This window comes from Mus pahari, chromosome 1, assembly GCF_900095145.1.
Source record: "Mus pahari chromosome 1, PAHARI_EIJ_v1.1, whole genome shotgun sequence".
NCBI lineage: Eukaryota > Metazoa > Chordata > Mammalia > Rodentia > Muridae > Mus > Mus pahari.
The window spans coordinates 63,956,447-63,972,016 of NC_034590.1; the positions used below are offsets into that span (position 1 = coordinate 63,956,447).

General features: G+C 42.6%; 2 protein-coding genes across 2 annotated transcripts in view; one reads left to right on the forward strand and one right to left on the reverse strand.

Annotated features, from left to right (window-relative positions):
* Positions 1-5,743, reverse strand: part of Ddias (DNA damage induced apoptosis suppressor) — a 19,650-nt gene extending 13,907 nt beyond the window's left edge. The window contains exons 1-2 of the mRNA XM_021214174.2: positions 5,655-5,743; positions 4,149-4,231 (exon numbers count right to left, since the gene is read on the reverse strand). The gene's annotated coding sequence lies outside the window, so the exon portion shown is untranslated. The remainder of the gene's footprint in view (positions 1-4,148; positions 4,232-5,654) is intronic.
* A 221-nt stretch (positions 5,744-5,964) lies between these two features.
* The window catches only part of Prcp (prolylcarboxypeptidase), a 48,332-nt gene continuing 38,726 nt past the window's right edge, over positions 5,965-15,570 (forward strand). Inside the window, exon 1 of the mRNA XM_021202723.2 lies at positions 5,965-6,973. Coding sequence (XP_021058382.1) covers positions 6,812-6,973 — 162 coding nt within the window. The 5' untranslated portion in view covers positions 5,965-6,811. The remainder of the gene's footprint in view (positions 6,974-15,570) is intronic.

The following is a 15,570-nucleotide window of genomic DNA, read 5'->3' on the forward strand; positions in this document are numbered from 1 at the left end:
CTGCTATGTAGCAGAAGATGGCCTAATCAGCCATCATTGGGAAGAGAGGCCCCTTGGTCTTGTAAACTTTATATGACCCAGCACAGGGAAAGGCCAGGGCCAAGTAGTGGGAGTGGGTGGGTATAGGGAACTTTCGGGATAGCATGAATGCTGAAACACACCTTTAATCCAGACTCTTGGGAGGCAGAGGTAGAGGCAGGTGGATCTCAGCGAGTTCATGACCAGCCTGGTCTACAGAGCAAGTTCCATGAAAACAAGGGCTACAAAGAAAAACCTTGTCTGCAAACCAGAGGACAGAACACACCACCACTACCACCACCACACACACACCCAAAATTAGGAAAAGAGAAGTATATGCGCCTGAAAGCCAAATATTAAGCAGAGTTCCTCCATAGTCTCTATTTTAGTTCCTGCTTCTAGGTTCCTGCCTTAGCCTCCTTCTGTGATGAACAAGCCAAATAAACCTTTTCCTCCCCTCATCAAAAGATTATTTATAAATTTTATTACATAGATACTTAAGATGGATTGATTTATAATTTAACTAAGACACTGTGTTGTACATATGTTTTCCCCTCAAGTACTAGGGACTGAACCCTGTACCTCATCCTTACTAGGCAAGCATTTTACCATTGAGCTACATTTTCAACCTTTTGAGATGTCTTGTAAGTTTCCCAAGGCTGGGCTGGAATTTGTGATCCTCCTAATTAAGCTTCCAAGTAGGTGGAATTACAGATCTGATTATATATATATATATATAAATAAAACTTAATATAAGCATGGTATTTTGGAATTAATTTTTAAATTATGCAATAATGAATTGCTACATTTTAAGATTTGTTGTCTTTTATTTAAGGGTTTATTGCCCTCTAGTGGATCAAATCTGTATGTTAAAAAACAAAACAAAACAAAACACTGTAACTTACAGGTAAGTTACTTAAGAATTGAAATGAAAGAGGTCAGTTTATTATTTTTAATTGGTGTTTTACCTGGTAAACTTACATGGTAAAAAGACACTTCATTCATTGAATGAAGGACAATAATATAGTAATCAGTCAGAAGTTTGTTCTACTCTGTCTAATCATGTTTCCTTCATGATAAATGTAGTATCTATCTATCTATCTGTCTATCTGGAATGCAGTGAATGTGTGTTTGACAGGTAAAAGTACCAGGACTGAGTAAGTACTAAAATTGGGAAAACATTATAGACCTGAGAACAACTTCACATTTGGCCTGCCTTGTAATTTTTGATTCTTTTTGTTTTGTTGAGAAGGATGATGGTATAGTATTACATTTCTTTTAGCTCTATTGGCCAACAAAACATGATCCAACTTAATAAGCTCAATATATCTACATACTGTAATATATTATAGAGTTACTAAATGGCAACTGTTGTGGTATATGAGTCAAAGACAGGAAGACACAGTTCTTTCCCAGTCACTAGATTTATGATCTAGTATAGGAGCTGACAGAAAGTGATGTAACTGTGATATATAAGTGAAATGTACACAATACCATGAGAATAATAGAAGAGGAGGGCTCATCAGGTTTTTGCTTGGAGGTGGGGAGGGATAAGGAGACAGATAGGGCTAGGATAATATATCTTTGATTTATAAAAAAGTATTTTTTTGTCGGTGATAGAATTAAAACATCATTAACAATGTTATATATCTAAAATATTTTCTAAATGTATACTTCTTGGGGAAATGATTTTTTATTTATATGTATGTGTTTGTCTCTATGTGTATATGTATACCTGTGTGCAGGTGCCCATGCCTGGAGCTGGTGTTACAGTAGGTAACACTACTGGATGTGAGCCACTGGATGCGGGTACTAAAAATTGAGCCAGGTCCTCTTTAAGAGCAGCAAGGTCTCTTAACAGCTAAGCCATTTCTCCCCTAAATGTATAGCTTTTATAATAAGAAAAATGTAACAAAAATACTAGGTAGGAAACACATAAAAGTAGAAATAAGATTGTGAGGGAGAGTGGGAGAAAAGTGTAAGTGTTATGGCACAGAGAAGAACCAAGAAGGCTCTGATAGGCTTAGTGTTAAAGCGCTATGGGGGAACTATACCATAACCAAAGACACTTTTAATTTATCATGAAACAGAACTGTATATCAGAGCTTCTCTCTCTCTCTGCATGTGTGGAGAGAGTTATAACTGCATGTTAAGATAAACTAAACAGAAAGGTACTTAATGATGGGCCATAGGGTCAATCAATTAATATGTAGAGCATCCTCTTCACTCTAGAGATAGTTCTGTCGAGGGCATTGACTGAAGCAGGAAAGAAAGAAAAACTTGTGAGGACATGAGAAGGTGGAGAAGCCCCTCACCTTGGGATCAAGTTTGCCTTTTTTTCTGAGTCCAGAAACTCCAAAGCAACTGATAAACCAAAGTTGACTATGTAAATATATGTTCTTCAGATTATCTTACTCAAGCTAGGATTTTTGAGTTTTATCACAATCGCATCTTTATACCCTCCAAATCTAAGCAGTGCACCTCATAAGACCACCTCACAGTTGGAATTACAAAAGCCTCATAAATTACTTCCTTGGGTTAATGTAAATCAGCCACAGGGTCATACAGAGCAAGACGCTGTAAACAGATCTCAGCATCTCGTGAAACCACACCATGTCTTGGAATTGTAGTTTTTTCGTTTTCCTAAATGATTCTGTCTAAATACTTAGTAATCAACTTTGCTCAGTCTTTTCTGAGGCATAGTCAGAAAAGAGATCCCTAAGAAAGGACTTCTCAGGCTGCTGGTGGAAAGCAGAAACATTGACAGCAGAAGGGGAAATATTGTAGAAAATTCCTGTTGAAACATTAACTGGGAAAGCATACAACAGCTTTTCCATGTTTGATATCATTTCTGGAGTATTTCTTTTTCTTTTCTTTTCTTTTCTTTTCTTTTTTTTTTTTTTTTTTTTTTTTTTTTTTTTTTTTTTTGGTTTTTCGAGACAGGGTTTCTCTGTGTAGCCCTGGCTGTCCTGGAACTCAGCTTGGAGACCAAGCTGGCCTTGAACTCAGGAACTCGCCTGCCTCTGCCCCCCAAGTGCTGGGATTGAAGGCCTGCGCCACCACGCCCGGCTTCTGGGGTATTTCTGACAGAGGCGGAGAAGGGAGCATCTGAGGTAAACAATACCAGACAAGTCAGGATGTTGTGCTCAAGAACAGGAAGTTAGCTGTGGTTCAGGCTGATGGGTTCTAGTCATCAATGTGTATCTATGAAACAATGCAAAGACGTCCATAATGTCACTTCTTACAGGAGAGCCAACTATATTTAAAAGTCTCACAAATTCAAAGTTTAATAAGTAACAAAAACTGAACTCTATTAAGTCTTTCTTGTCATAAAATCCTCTCAATTTTAGTAAGTAATACTATTTCTAACTAGCCATGTGGCTAGATACCTAAAACTCTCCCCCAACACACCATGTCATATCCAACATTTCTATCCGCCTCCCCCCCACGCTCCCTTTTTCTGAGACATCATCTTTCTATAAAGTTCTGGCTATCTTAGAACTCACTGTGTAGACCTTGTTGGTCTTGAACTCACAGAGATCCACCTGCCTCTGCTTCCTGCCTAGCTTACTCCTTTTTAATATTTATTCTTTTAGAATTTCATACAATATATTTTCTATTTCCCCTTCCCCATCTTCTTATCCACCCAACTTCAGGTTCTTTCTCAAAAATAAAAAACAAAGCTGGAAATAGTGGTACAAGCCCACACTCAGGAGGCAGAGGCAGGATGATCTCTGCGAGTTTGAGGCCAGCCAAGGATACATAAAGAGACCCTGTCTCAAAAAACAAAACAAACCAACCCCATGATGTTCAGATAAGTGGAACTCCTCCCTCCCTTCGCCCTCCCTTTCCAAGCCAGGTCATAGTCACCAATTTAGTGTCAATTCTTTAGAGGGGACTTTCCAGATCCATGGATATTTCTAGACCCATTTATTTTAAAGATAAGATTTCCCTCTGTCGTGCTTAAGTCTCTTTGCACCTCAGGCTGGCTTCAAACTAGAGATTCTCACAGCTTGGCCTCCAGAGTGCTAAGGTTATCAATACAGGCCTCCATACTCAGCTTTGCTATTTGGTTTAATTCTATCCCCCCCCCCCCAAAAAAAAAGCGGGTGGGTGGGTAGGGTACTTACCCATAGGACAGCAGTCTCTATTGTTAGTTGAAGTCATCCAAAACCCAGCTCTTCTTGGCATAATGGAACACTTAAAAATTTATCTGAGGAGTGAGTAGAAAATGACAGAAAGCTCAGTGATCCAGTCTTGCAAGGTCAAGAAACGCTTTAAATCCAAGCCAGCCTTGGTGGGACATAGCTATAAATCTAGCACTTGGGAGATACAGGCTGGATGATCTGGAGTTCAAGGTCAGCTTTGGGTATGAAATCCTGTTATCTTAACTCACACACATAAAGCAAACCAAACCAGAAAGGCTTTACAAACTAAGAAATTACTAATGAGCCAGAACAAGCCTTGGGTGTGGTGGGATAAAAAGAAGTTTGGGAGGTTGAGAGGGTGGTACCCAGGCTGATCCTCCTGCTTCCGCCTCTCTCAGCAAATCCTACAGGCGTGCGATGCCCCAGTACAGGGGAACACCCGGGCCAAGAGGTGGGAGTGGGTGAGTAGGGAAGCAGGGGGGTGGGGGTGGGGGTGGGGATGGTATAGGGGACTTTCAGGATAGCATTTGAAATGTAAATGAAGAAAATATCTAATAAAAAATTGGGGAAAAAAAAAGAAAGGGTGGTGCCTTTGAGGAACACACAGGATAACCTGGGGTTCAGTATGTCATGAACAGAGTGTGTGTGTGATATCCTGAGTTTCATCTCCCACGCTGAGAGGGTGTGTGTGTGTGTGTGTGTGTGTGTGTGAGAGAGAGAGAGAGAGAGAGAGAGAGAGAGAGAGAGAGAGAGAGAGAGAGAGAGAGAGAGATGTCAAGGTCTAGAGCTGAAATAAGAGGCAAGCAAGGGCAAAGAGCTTTTAACCTAAGTTACAGAATTTGGACTTAAAAATATCGGGGACAAACAGAAGCTTCTAAAACAAGGTAAGTGGTGAGTATCTAGCTCAAAAATGTTCACCTATCTGCCTGGTCTTCTGGAGAATGGATGAGCAGGGGAAACCGCTGGAAGGCTACTACTGTCACAGCATGCAACAGTCACAGGTTATATTATGGTAGTGGCAGTGTTCAGTAGGGAGTTGATTTGGACCTCAGGTGTGGATTCGAGAGATCAAGGAAAATAGAAAACCTTCCATTTCTGGACTGCGTACATTACTCAGTAAAATACTATCTCCGGGCAATCAAAGTAATCTGAAAAAAAAACAAAAAAAAAACAAAAAACAAACAACCCAAAGCATCTTGGCCAGCACCTAGCACTGTTCTGCACACTAACCTGCTGACATAGTTTTATGCCCCAGTTGAAAGTCGAGACCTTTCCTTTCTGAGTTTTTGGGGCTCCGCAGCAACGGTAAAGTGCTGAGAAACCTTCGCCAAGGACTATGAAAACGATTGACTTTCCCGTTTAACCTCGTAGCCGGCTTTTACGGCCAGGAGTCCTGAAATAAATCCATCCGGAGGGCAAGGATGCAGCGCCTCGTCAGGAGTCTCTCCACCCAGAGCCCCCCAAGAGCTCCTTTCTTCAGCGTCGCACCTGAGGCAAAAGATCCAGACAAGCCCGGGCAACCGCCGGCCGCTCCGACCGCCGCTCTGCAAACGCCCGCAATCGAATCTCCCGCGTCCTCTTCCGCCGGAAGGACCGTCTTGACGGACTTTCAGGAGAGCCAATCAGAAAACGCGCCGCAGGGCGTGTCTCCCCCCCCCCTTCTTGTCAAGCTAGGGGGAGCTGTGGGTTTCGAGGGACGTTCTGCAGGGACTGGCGGCGCGGTGGTTCTCTCGGCGAAGTGCGAGGGAAGCGGGGAAGGCTGGAGGCGTGGGAAGGAGTGACCGCACCCCTCAGACGGACGCCGAGGGCGTGGGAGCGGGTGAAAGTTGGCGCCGCGGGCTGGGCAGGAGGGGGCGCTGTTGTAGAGGGAGTCGCCATCGCGGAGCTTGGATGGAGTACCCGGACTTAGTCTGCGCGGAAGACCCAGCGGCCAACGACGGGACGGGTCGTGCGGGCAATGCGGACGATGGGGGTGACCCGAGAACTGAACACCGTGGGGCTGCTTAGGCGGGAACGACAGAGGCGAAGAGCCCCAACAGCCTACAAGGGGACAAGGCGATCTGGGAACCTTGCTCCATTTCCTGCTTCTTGAGGGGCCCGGCATCGAGTCCCTGTACTTGTTTCCTCACCTAGGTAGAGAGGAGAGTCCAACTCCGTCTGATAGGTGGCTGCTCTGGTTGAGTGAGAGTCACGTGTGTGCCGTCAGGCCTGGTGACAATAGAGTCTCTCCCTCCCTCCTCCTCCCGCCCCGTGCCATTACAGAGGATTTGCCGAGAGCGGGGGTTGTCGTGGGACTGAGGTTGCGGGGGGGGGAGTGTGATGGTGGCAGTAAAGGCAGGGAGATGGCATAACCTAGGGTGGCGATAGGGCTCGGGGAGCCACGGATAAGGATGGGGCAAAACCCTGCGTAGTAAAGACCGACGTGGAGTGTGACCTCAGTGGAGGTGGGCGGGGAGAAGGAGGATGGCGAGTGGCAAGTGTGGGGGCAACGCCTTTGGGGCCAGGAGCTGCCTGGTTTCAGGTTTCCCGGGGGAGGAGCTGGCCTGCAGCGGGCGGAGCTACGAGCTGGGCCCGGCTTAGTCTCTGCGCTTCTGCTGGTGGCTTTCTTTCTTTGGTCGCCCACACTGTGGCTGCTGTCCGGAGCCATGGGCTGCCGGGCTCTCCTGCTGCTACCTCTCCTATCACTCGGGGCCGCCACAACCATCCCGCCTAGGCTAAAGACCCTCGGCAGCCCGCATTTGACAGCCAGTCCCACACCCGACCCTGCTGTAGCCCGTAAATACTCAGTTCTTTACTTCCAACAGAAGGTAAGCGGAGGCTGGGGAGTAAGGGTTCTAGGTCCCACACGTCCCAACCGCCCGCCCGAACCTTGCTTGGCTGTTTACAGCTTGATGGAGCACCGCCGCCCACTCCAAAATTCAGACTCTGATACTTAGGACTTGGTTTTAGTTCACATTTTCTGGAGGGTGGTCTTAAGCCTTAATTATTCGAGTGTTTCCCAACAGAGACTATGAGAAATTTATCCCTCAAGTTCTGGAGGTCCAGGATACATATTTTAAACACTTCATCTCAGATAATGCCTCAATCTAAACTCTTTTTTTTTTTTTTTACCTTGGCCAAAACCAGATTATAGAGACTAACCTTTGACCCTATATCTTAACTCAAATTCTAAGGTATGGAGGCTAACCTTCAACTTTAGGTCTCTCAACGCAAATTCAAATGTACCCATTACATAATATAAGATTGTATCGCTTCACTAAACTGCTTCTCTCAGCTGAAAAGTTACTTTTAGAGGCTAAAGGTCTGTATCCGGATCTGAAGTGAGTGCACGGATCAGGTCTCTCTGGTCTTTAACTTGAGTTCACAGTTTTAAGACAGGCTTCTCCAATGCCTTTGTATTTGGCTGCAGCATGAGACATTACCCTATAGGTCTGAATGGAAAAGTACCTGTGCCCTCTGAAATGACAAGGATATGTAATTCTATAGTTCTAGGAGTCTCTGAGGCTTGAATGCACAAGGCACTGGGATTAGAGAGAGTACAGTAGTCTGGTCTTGGCTTTAGAAATCATATCAGGACTCTAGCCTCACCCTGTGATCTTGGACAGGTTACAGTTAGTTTCTGAGCCAAGTTTCTTGGTTTACTGAAGAAGGTTGCAGTGATGACTAACTGAAGCAGGTAAGTACCATAACCCCAAGCAGAGTAGCCCTAAATAGACAGTTATTGATGCATGCTTACTGATGTGAAGTTTGACTAGGAATTTGGGAAAGAGGGAAGACATGGGGTTGTTGAACAATTTAATTTTGAGGTAAAAAAAGATCTAGAAATTTGAGTTTGGGTTTCCAAAAAAGAAAAAAAAAGAAGGAAAGAAAAAGGAAAGGAAGCAAGCAAGCATTTTAATTTAGCTGAGGTAGCGGAAGTCTTTCTGGGATAGCCTCTTTAATTTCTACAGCGTCTTATTTGTAAGTTGAGAAGATGGAGTCAGGACCATGGAGTTTTATGCTTTCCCTAGGAAAACCTTTCTGTGGAGCCAGCAAGGCTGTGTAGCTGAAGTGAAGGCTGTGTTAAGAACTCTAGGACTTCTCTTTTCTGTCCTCTATTCTCCGCCTACACTTACTGTAAGACAAAGTTGAACTCAGAGCTTTTTCCTATGGAACTGCTCTTAATCCTTGTACTGAAACTTTTTGAATTCTTTTTTACACTCGTATAATTCTTTACAGCATCCAGTTATTAACAGTAATGTTAGAGGGAGAAGCTTTAGTATATATGATCTCTAAAAATCCCTCTGGGAATAATGTTTCAAGAGAATGCAAGGGAAAAGGATGAAAAGATACTGATTTATTTTCCTCTCTCCTCCCCCCACACCCCTGTGTGTGTGTGTGGGGGGGGTGTGGGGGTGTGTGTATGGTGTGTGTGCATGTGTGTGTGGTGTGTGTATGTGTGGGGTGTGTGTGTGTGTGTGTGTGTGTGTGTGTGTGTTACTCACCAGTGCACATATGAAGGACAGGAGGATGTGAGGTGCCCTGTGCTATCACTCGCTGCCTTACTCCCTTGAATGAGAGAATGGAGAATGTTCTTATTGAACCTGGAAGCCTGGCCTTCAATAATCCCCCTGTCTTCACCCATGACATTGGGGTTACAGGCAAGTGTGGAGCCATGACTGACTTTTCATGTGGGTGCTAAGGTCTGAACTCGGGTTCTTAGGTTTGCCTGGCAGGTGCATTTCCCTCCCTGCCAATTTTTTTTTTTTTTCTAGTATAGAATAGAGTTTATTTGGGGGCATGGGAAGGGGAGTTGAGAAGGGAGTAGAGACAGAAAAAGAGGTGACAGAGAAGGACAGAGAGAGGAGGGGGGAAGATGCTGGACAGGAACATGTGGAGAAGGGGTAGGGGGAAGGTTAAGACTTTTGTTGTTGTTTTTGTTGTTCTTGTTGTTGTTTTCGAGACAGGGTTTCTCTGTGTAGCCCTGGCCATCCTGAAACTTACTCTGTAGACCAGGCTGGCCTGGAACTCAGAAATCCACCTGCCTCTGCCTCTCAAGTGCTGGGATTAAAGGTGTGCTCCACCACTGCCCAGCTTTTTAAAATTTCAGTAGTTGGTTGGCAAGTGTCTTAGCTAGGGTTTTATTGCAACTTTTTATTTTTTTATTTATTTTTATTTTTACTTTTTTTTGGTTTTCTACATGTAATCCTGGCAGTCCTGGGACTCTCTTTACAGACCAGTCTGGCCTTGAACTCACAGGGATCCACCTTCTGTCTGCCGAGTGCTGGGATTAAAGGTGTGTGCCACCACCCTCAGCTCACAGAAACTTTTATAAAGGCAAACATTTAATTGGGGCTGGCTTACAGTTTCAGAGGTTTAGTCCATTATTATCATTGCAGGAAACATGGCAGCATGCAGGCAGACATGGTGCTGGAGAAGCCAAGAGTTCTGCATCTTGATCCACAGGCAGCAGGAGGGGACTTTAAGTAGTTATATATAACCTCAAAGCCCACCTCCACTGTGAAACACTTTCTTGAACAAGGCCACACCTATGCCAACAAGACCATATCTTCTAGTAGTGCCACTCCCTGTGGGCCAAGCATTTATACACATGAGTATATGGGGGCCATCCTTGTTCAAAACTTCACAGGTAGTATGTTTGATTTTACTCAGCAAAACTTTATACTCTAACTTTAAACTCTTTGTACTGAGTTTATACTTGTAGACATTTTTACTGACATGTTTTATTAATGTGGTGCTGGGAACTAAACCCAGGGCTTTGTGTGTATTAGGCAAGTATCAACTGTGCTATATCTCCATCCCATTTTTATGGTTTATTTTATTTATTTTTGTTTTGTTTTTGTTTTTCGAGACAGGGTTTCTCTGTATAGCCCTGGCTGTCCTGGAACTCACTTGGTAGACCAGGCTGGCCTTGAACTCAGAAATCTGCCTGTCTCTGTCTCCTGAGTGCTGGGATTAAAGGTGTGCGCCACCACGCCCGGCTCTCCATCCCATTTTTATGTTTTTGTGTGTATTTATGTGGCATATGCATATATTTGTGTGGGTATCTGCATGTGTATACAGTTACATATGCATATATATATATATATGGATGCTAACAGAGAGTTTCTTCCTTAATTGCTTCTCATGTAACTTTTTGAGATAGGATTTCTCACTGAATTCAGGCTAGTTGGCCAATGAGCTCTAGAGATTTTCCTGTCTCTGCGTGCTCAGGTCTAGGATTATAGACAAAGGCCATGCCCAGTTTTTAGAGAGTGTGCATATGAGGGAGATTCAGAACTCAGGCTCCTTACTGACTACACTATCTTCTTAGTCCTCACTTACACATTCTTAAAAAATGTTTATTCTTAAATATATAACACAGCTCCAAGACAACATGTCATCCCAGCCATAGGTGGCAAGAGGTGTCTTAGCACACAAGGCAAATGTTTAAATAGGAATAGAACCAAGGGTCACCACAATCCCAAGCACTAGGAACAGCTTTGTTTTGCCAGATTTCTTTCTTCTACCTGGGTCCAGAGGGCTTTCTCCAACCTCTGCTTCTATCTCCCCGAGTGTCTCATCTCTTCTCAGTTCAGCTTGGATACTTCGTCTGTTTAGTTGCCTGCATTATGCCTCTTTTGGAGACTGCTGGTCATTTGCACTCAGCTATTCCTCTTAACTTCTGCTCATTGTTTCTGTTAGTCTTTGTCTTGTTTCAGTGTGGGCCTCATGGCTGTCAGCTCCTGCAGGCCTTCCTTCCCACAGCGTCTCAGTTAGTCTGGGTGTTTTGATGTATGAAGATCCTTTCAGTTCTGCTTTCTGTTCCTGTTTGGCGTTCCCCTTCCCAACTTTTGCCCAGTGGCCTGTTGTCTACTAAGATGCAGCTGTAAGAAGACACTGATAGCAATCTTTCCTTCTTCCTTGTACTTCTCTCTGTGTGTCACTGGCTCTACGTGACCTTTCCCTTACGCCTGGAGTGAACTACTGTTGTATGTGTTCTTAACTGTTGCTGTGTTTGATGATAGAAACATTTCTGGAAGGAGTCTTGGAGACCATGGACCTGGACTCTTAGATGTGCTGGATTGACTTTGGTCTACATTATGGAGGGTGTAGATAATTAAGAACAGAGGTTCTAGAGAGACAGACTGCTTTGAGAATTAACTTTGGTTTTACCCCATCTGAGTAAACATATGCCTTACTTTGGAGGTAGCCCCTATTGTGCAGCTAACAAAAATGGTAATTATACTACACATCTCACAGGTTTGTTAGGAAGTGTGATATGTACAAAGTGCTTAACTTGCATAATGGGCAGCCAGAAATGCTAAGCAACAATTATTTTTATCTTCCTGTTGCTTAATGCTTTAATTTACTTCCCTTTATTCAGATAATGCATTTAATAATTACTTCTAGCTAAAATTATTATTCTGAAAAACATGAAAATCTCTTTGAACTTTTTCTGCTACATTTAATTTGAAAATCTTTTGTTTTACAGGTTAATAAACTTATAAGACAGGAATTAATGTTTTTCCTTAGTGAAATGACTTATTTGAAAATCTTTGTCTTGTAAGTTAATAGACTTATAACACAGGAATTAATAATTTTCTTTTGTAAGATGATTTCTCTCATGTAAACATAATAAAAAGAATATCAGATAATTTCTGTTTTGTTTTTCTATACTATTTTGAGCTTTGGCAAAGTGTAAAGGGAAAATTTGGTAATCAATGTTGTTGGAATGTCCTTTTACTAATAAGGTCACTAAAATAATTCTTTGTAGTATCTGAATGTCTAACATTTTATTAGTTAATGTTAAAATGTAACTAAATACAAATTAACTTTAGAATTTTTAGCTGTTAGCACATTTTGTGCTTTATGAGATCTAGACACAAGACATTTCAATGGGTATTCTAGATTCAGTCCTTCTACTAATTTGTGACATGATCTTAGCCAGTTGTTTAAATTTCTCAATTATCCCATACTAACATGTCAAATAACATTGGCCATGCTCATCTCTGATTTACCTTTAATCTTTTGTCACTAGAGCTTCTAGTCTGTAGTCCTCTGCAGGGGGAGCAGCAGTGTGACACAGATTTGGGGTTTTACCATAACACCAATTGCCCTTGGTAAATTGGTCCTGTGTAGTATTTCCATCTTGACTTTGAACAAGATATAAGCAAAGTACATTTCAACTCAACAGTTGTCATTTCTACCACTGCATATTTGTGGCTTTAATTTGCTTGGTTATAGGCAGATTGGAGAGGAAAGAGTATTAGTAAGGAAGAGGCCTTGTGATATGTCTTTTTTGTTTGTCTGTTTGTTTTGTTTTGTTTTTGTTTTTGTTTTTTGAGACAGGGTTTCTCTGTATAGTCCTGGCTGTCCTGGAACTCACTGTGTAGGCCAGGCTGGCCTCAAACTCAGAAATCTGCCTGCCTCTGCCTCCCAAGTGCTGGGATTAAAGGCGTGCACCACCACTGCCCATGTCTTAATTATCTTCACTTCTAATGCCTTACACAGTGCCATTACATGGTAGGTAGGTTTTTACTTCCCCTACACCCCTCACTGCAATGGAGTCTGCTGCACATCTTGTACTGGCTTAGAATTTGAGATCCTCCTCCCTCAGACTCCTCTGCCGAGAGACTGGAGTTTTTTTCTTAGCATTCATGTCAAGTTGCTCATAACTGCCTATAATGCCAGATCCAGGATGATCTGATGCCTCTGGCTTACCCATGCAGAGACATACACACACATATACATAATTGCACATAAAGATAGTTCTACATCAATAATTTTTATTATATATTTAGGAGATATATGTATGAAAGTGAATTATAAAAATATTTTTGTTATGGCTTACAATATTTAAAAGTCTTAGTTATCGTTTGCTAATTGTAAATGAATTAACATTTATTGAGTATATATTCTAAGCCAGATACTATGTATCTTTCTTTCTTTCTTTCTTTCTTTCTTTCTTTCTTTCTTTCTTTCTTTCTTTCTTTCTTTTTTATTTTGAGACAGGATTTCTCTGTGTAGCCCTGGCTGTCTTGGAACTCACTCTGTAGACCAGGCTGGCTTTGAACTCAAGAAATCTGCCTGCCTCTGCCTCCCAAGTGCTGGGATTAAAGGCGTGCATCACCACAGCTCGGCTGTATCTTTCTTTTTGACAGTGCTTTATCCATGCTAGGCAAGTGCTTAGTCTTTCATATCTAATTGAATATATTGCAACTCTTTCTTGAGATGTAGGTTTTAACTGAAGTTATAGAAATTGGCCTGATCAAGCTATTAAAGGATAATAATTGTGCCACTTTTTAATCTGTTCCTTCAATATCTCTGGTCTTTCCTGGACATTATGATGCCTATATGTTGTGAGTAATAAGAATCCCTGGTGAAGCCAGGCGGTGGTGGCGCACGCCTTTAATCCCAGCACTTGGGAGGCAGAGGCAGGTGGATTTCTGAGTTCGAGGCCAGCCTGGTCTACAGAGTTAGTTCCAGGACAGCCAGGGCTACACAGAGAAACCCTGTCTCGAAAAACCAAAAAAAAAAAAAAAAAAAAGAAAAGAAAGAAAGGAAGAATCCCTGGTAAATGTGTTTATTTTCCACATTATTATTTAGCCTAGCCTTTATAACAGTCTTGTAAGATTGTTGGTCATTTTAGAAGTGAGATTATTGGGATTTAGAAAGATCAAAGGAAGACACATCTTGTTTATTCTATTTGTAAAATAACTAGTTTTTCAAGCTGAAACTGTAACTAACTTGTGGTGTACTTGTAAAGTGGGGTCTTGTTACTCTTAGAAATTATGGTCTTGAAGCACATATGATAGTGTAGGAAAATGTTCACGCATCAATGATAGAGGAAAACAGAGAAGTGAGTGCATCGTGTTGCATTAATACATTCCCTGCTGCTCCAACCAAGCGTCTGAAGGTGAGGACTTTATAAATAACAGAACAGTGTTGAGTATGACAGCTTAGGTAGCAGCAGGGCATTGAGTCCGGTGGCTGCATCATATCACTGCTGCACCTAATACAGGGACATATCTGATACGACAGGAAGCCAGAGAACACAGAGGAGGCAGTCCATTCTTTTACAACAAGTCTTAGGAAAACTCATTCCCTGAGTTAATTTCTTAGAGGAGAGTGGCCCCAAATGACCTACTTAGCTCCCACTAGGCTCCACTTCTCACAGATTTCACCACTTCCTAACATCTTTGCTCATGACCAAACTCTCAGCACGTGAATCTATGGAGAGGACAAACTACATCCAAACCACTGCAAATGTGTATTTAAGTTCATCTGTTATTTATTGGCTGCTTGTTTTAATCTATTCACTGTTCTAGTGACTAGGGGAAAGACTTTCTCTATAGTATTCTAGGCCAAGGGGTGATCAAGTACAAACTCAAGAGATAGGTGTGTGTGTCTGGTGAGAACCATTCTAAGGCCAGTGTGGCTAGGGTACATGTGTCAGGAAAGGAGAGGTAGTGGACAAGGTAGTAAGGTAGAAAAAGGGGACAGACTACATGGGGACCTTGACTGTTATAAAGAATAGAGTCTCATTAAGAATTAGGTGAGAAGTCTTTTGAATATTAACAGAAGATGGCATGTTCTGACGTTTTAACAAACGTGATCTGGCTATTGTGTTATGAATGGGCTGTGGAGGGGAACCAGCTGGAGCAGGAAGAGTAGGCTACTGCAAATAAATAACAATAGCAATAACTAATCAGATTACAGTGTTGAATTAGTAGCATAGTAGTAGAAGCATAAGAAATGCTCAAGTTCAGGAATTTCTTTGAAGATATAGTTTAGAAGTATAATTGATGAATTAGATGTGGGGTAAAAGGTAAATGGAAGTCAAGGATGGTTTCATGGTTTCTTGACCTGAACATATTGGAAGATGAAATTGTCATGTATTAAGAGGCGAAAGGCTTTGGGAGGAGTACATTTGAGGATGGGAGGAGATAAAGAATTCGTTCCTAGATGTGTTACTTGAGTCAGAAGTTGAGAAGAGAGGTAGAGCAGGAAGCATAGTTGAAGTTGTTTTGGTATGCCAATAAGCTATAAAGTCAAGGCTGGAAATGAACAGCAGAGGAGCTAGTGAAGCTGTTTCCTTAGAGATGGATGGATGTTCGTCTTGGCTGAGGCTGGTGAAGCGTACGTGCGTTTTCTGTTACTCTGGAGGCAGAGGTAGGAGGATCACAGGATCCTAGGCCAGCCCAGACAGCCAGGTGAGACATGGCCATCGAAACAACACTTCAAGGGTGTGATTACAGCCATTGGCCACAGGATTTAAGCCGTGTAAGCAGGTGAGTGAGGCTGAGTGGAGATAAGGGCAGTAGTGAGGCTGGAGGACTTAGGGGCTTGTGACAGAAGTAGTGAAGAGTGATGGCCGAAAGCGGAGTGCTCCACACTCACTGCAAGGCTGGTGTGACCAGGG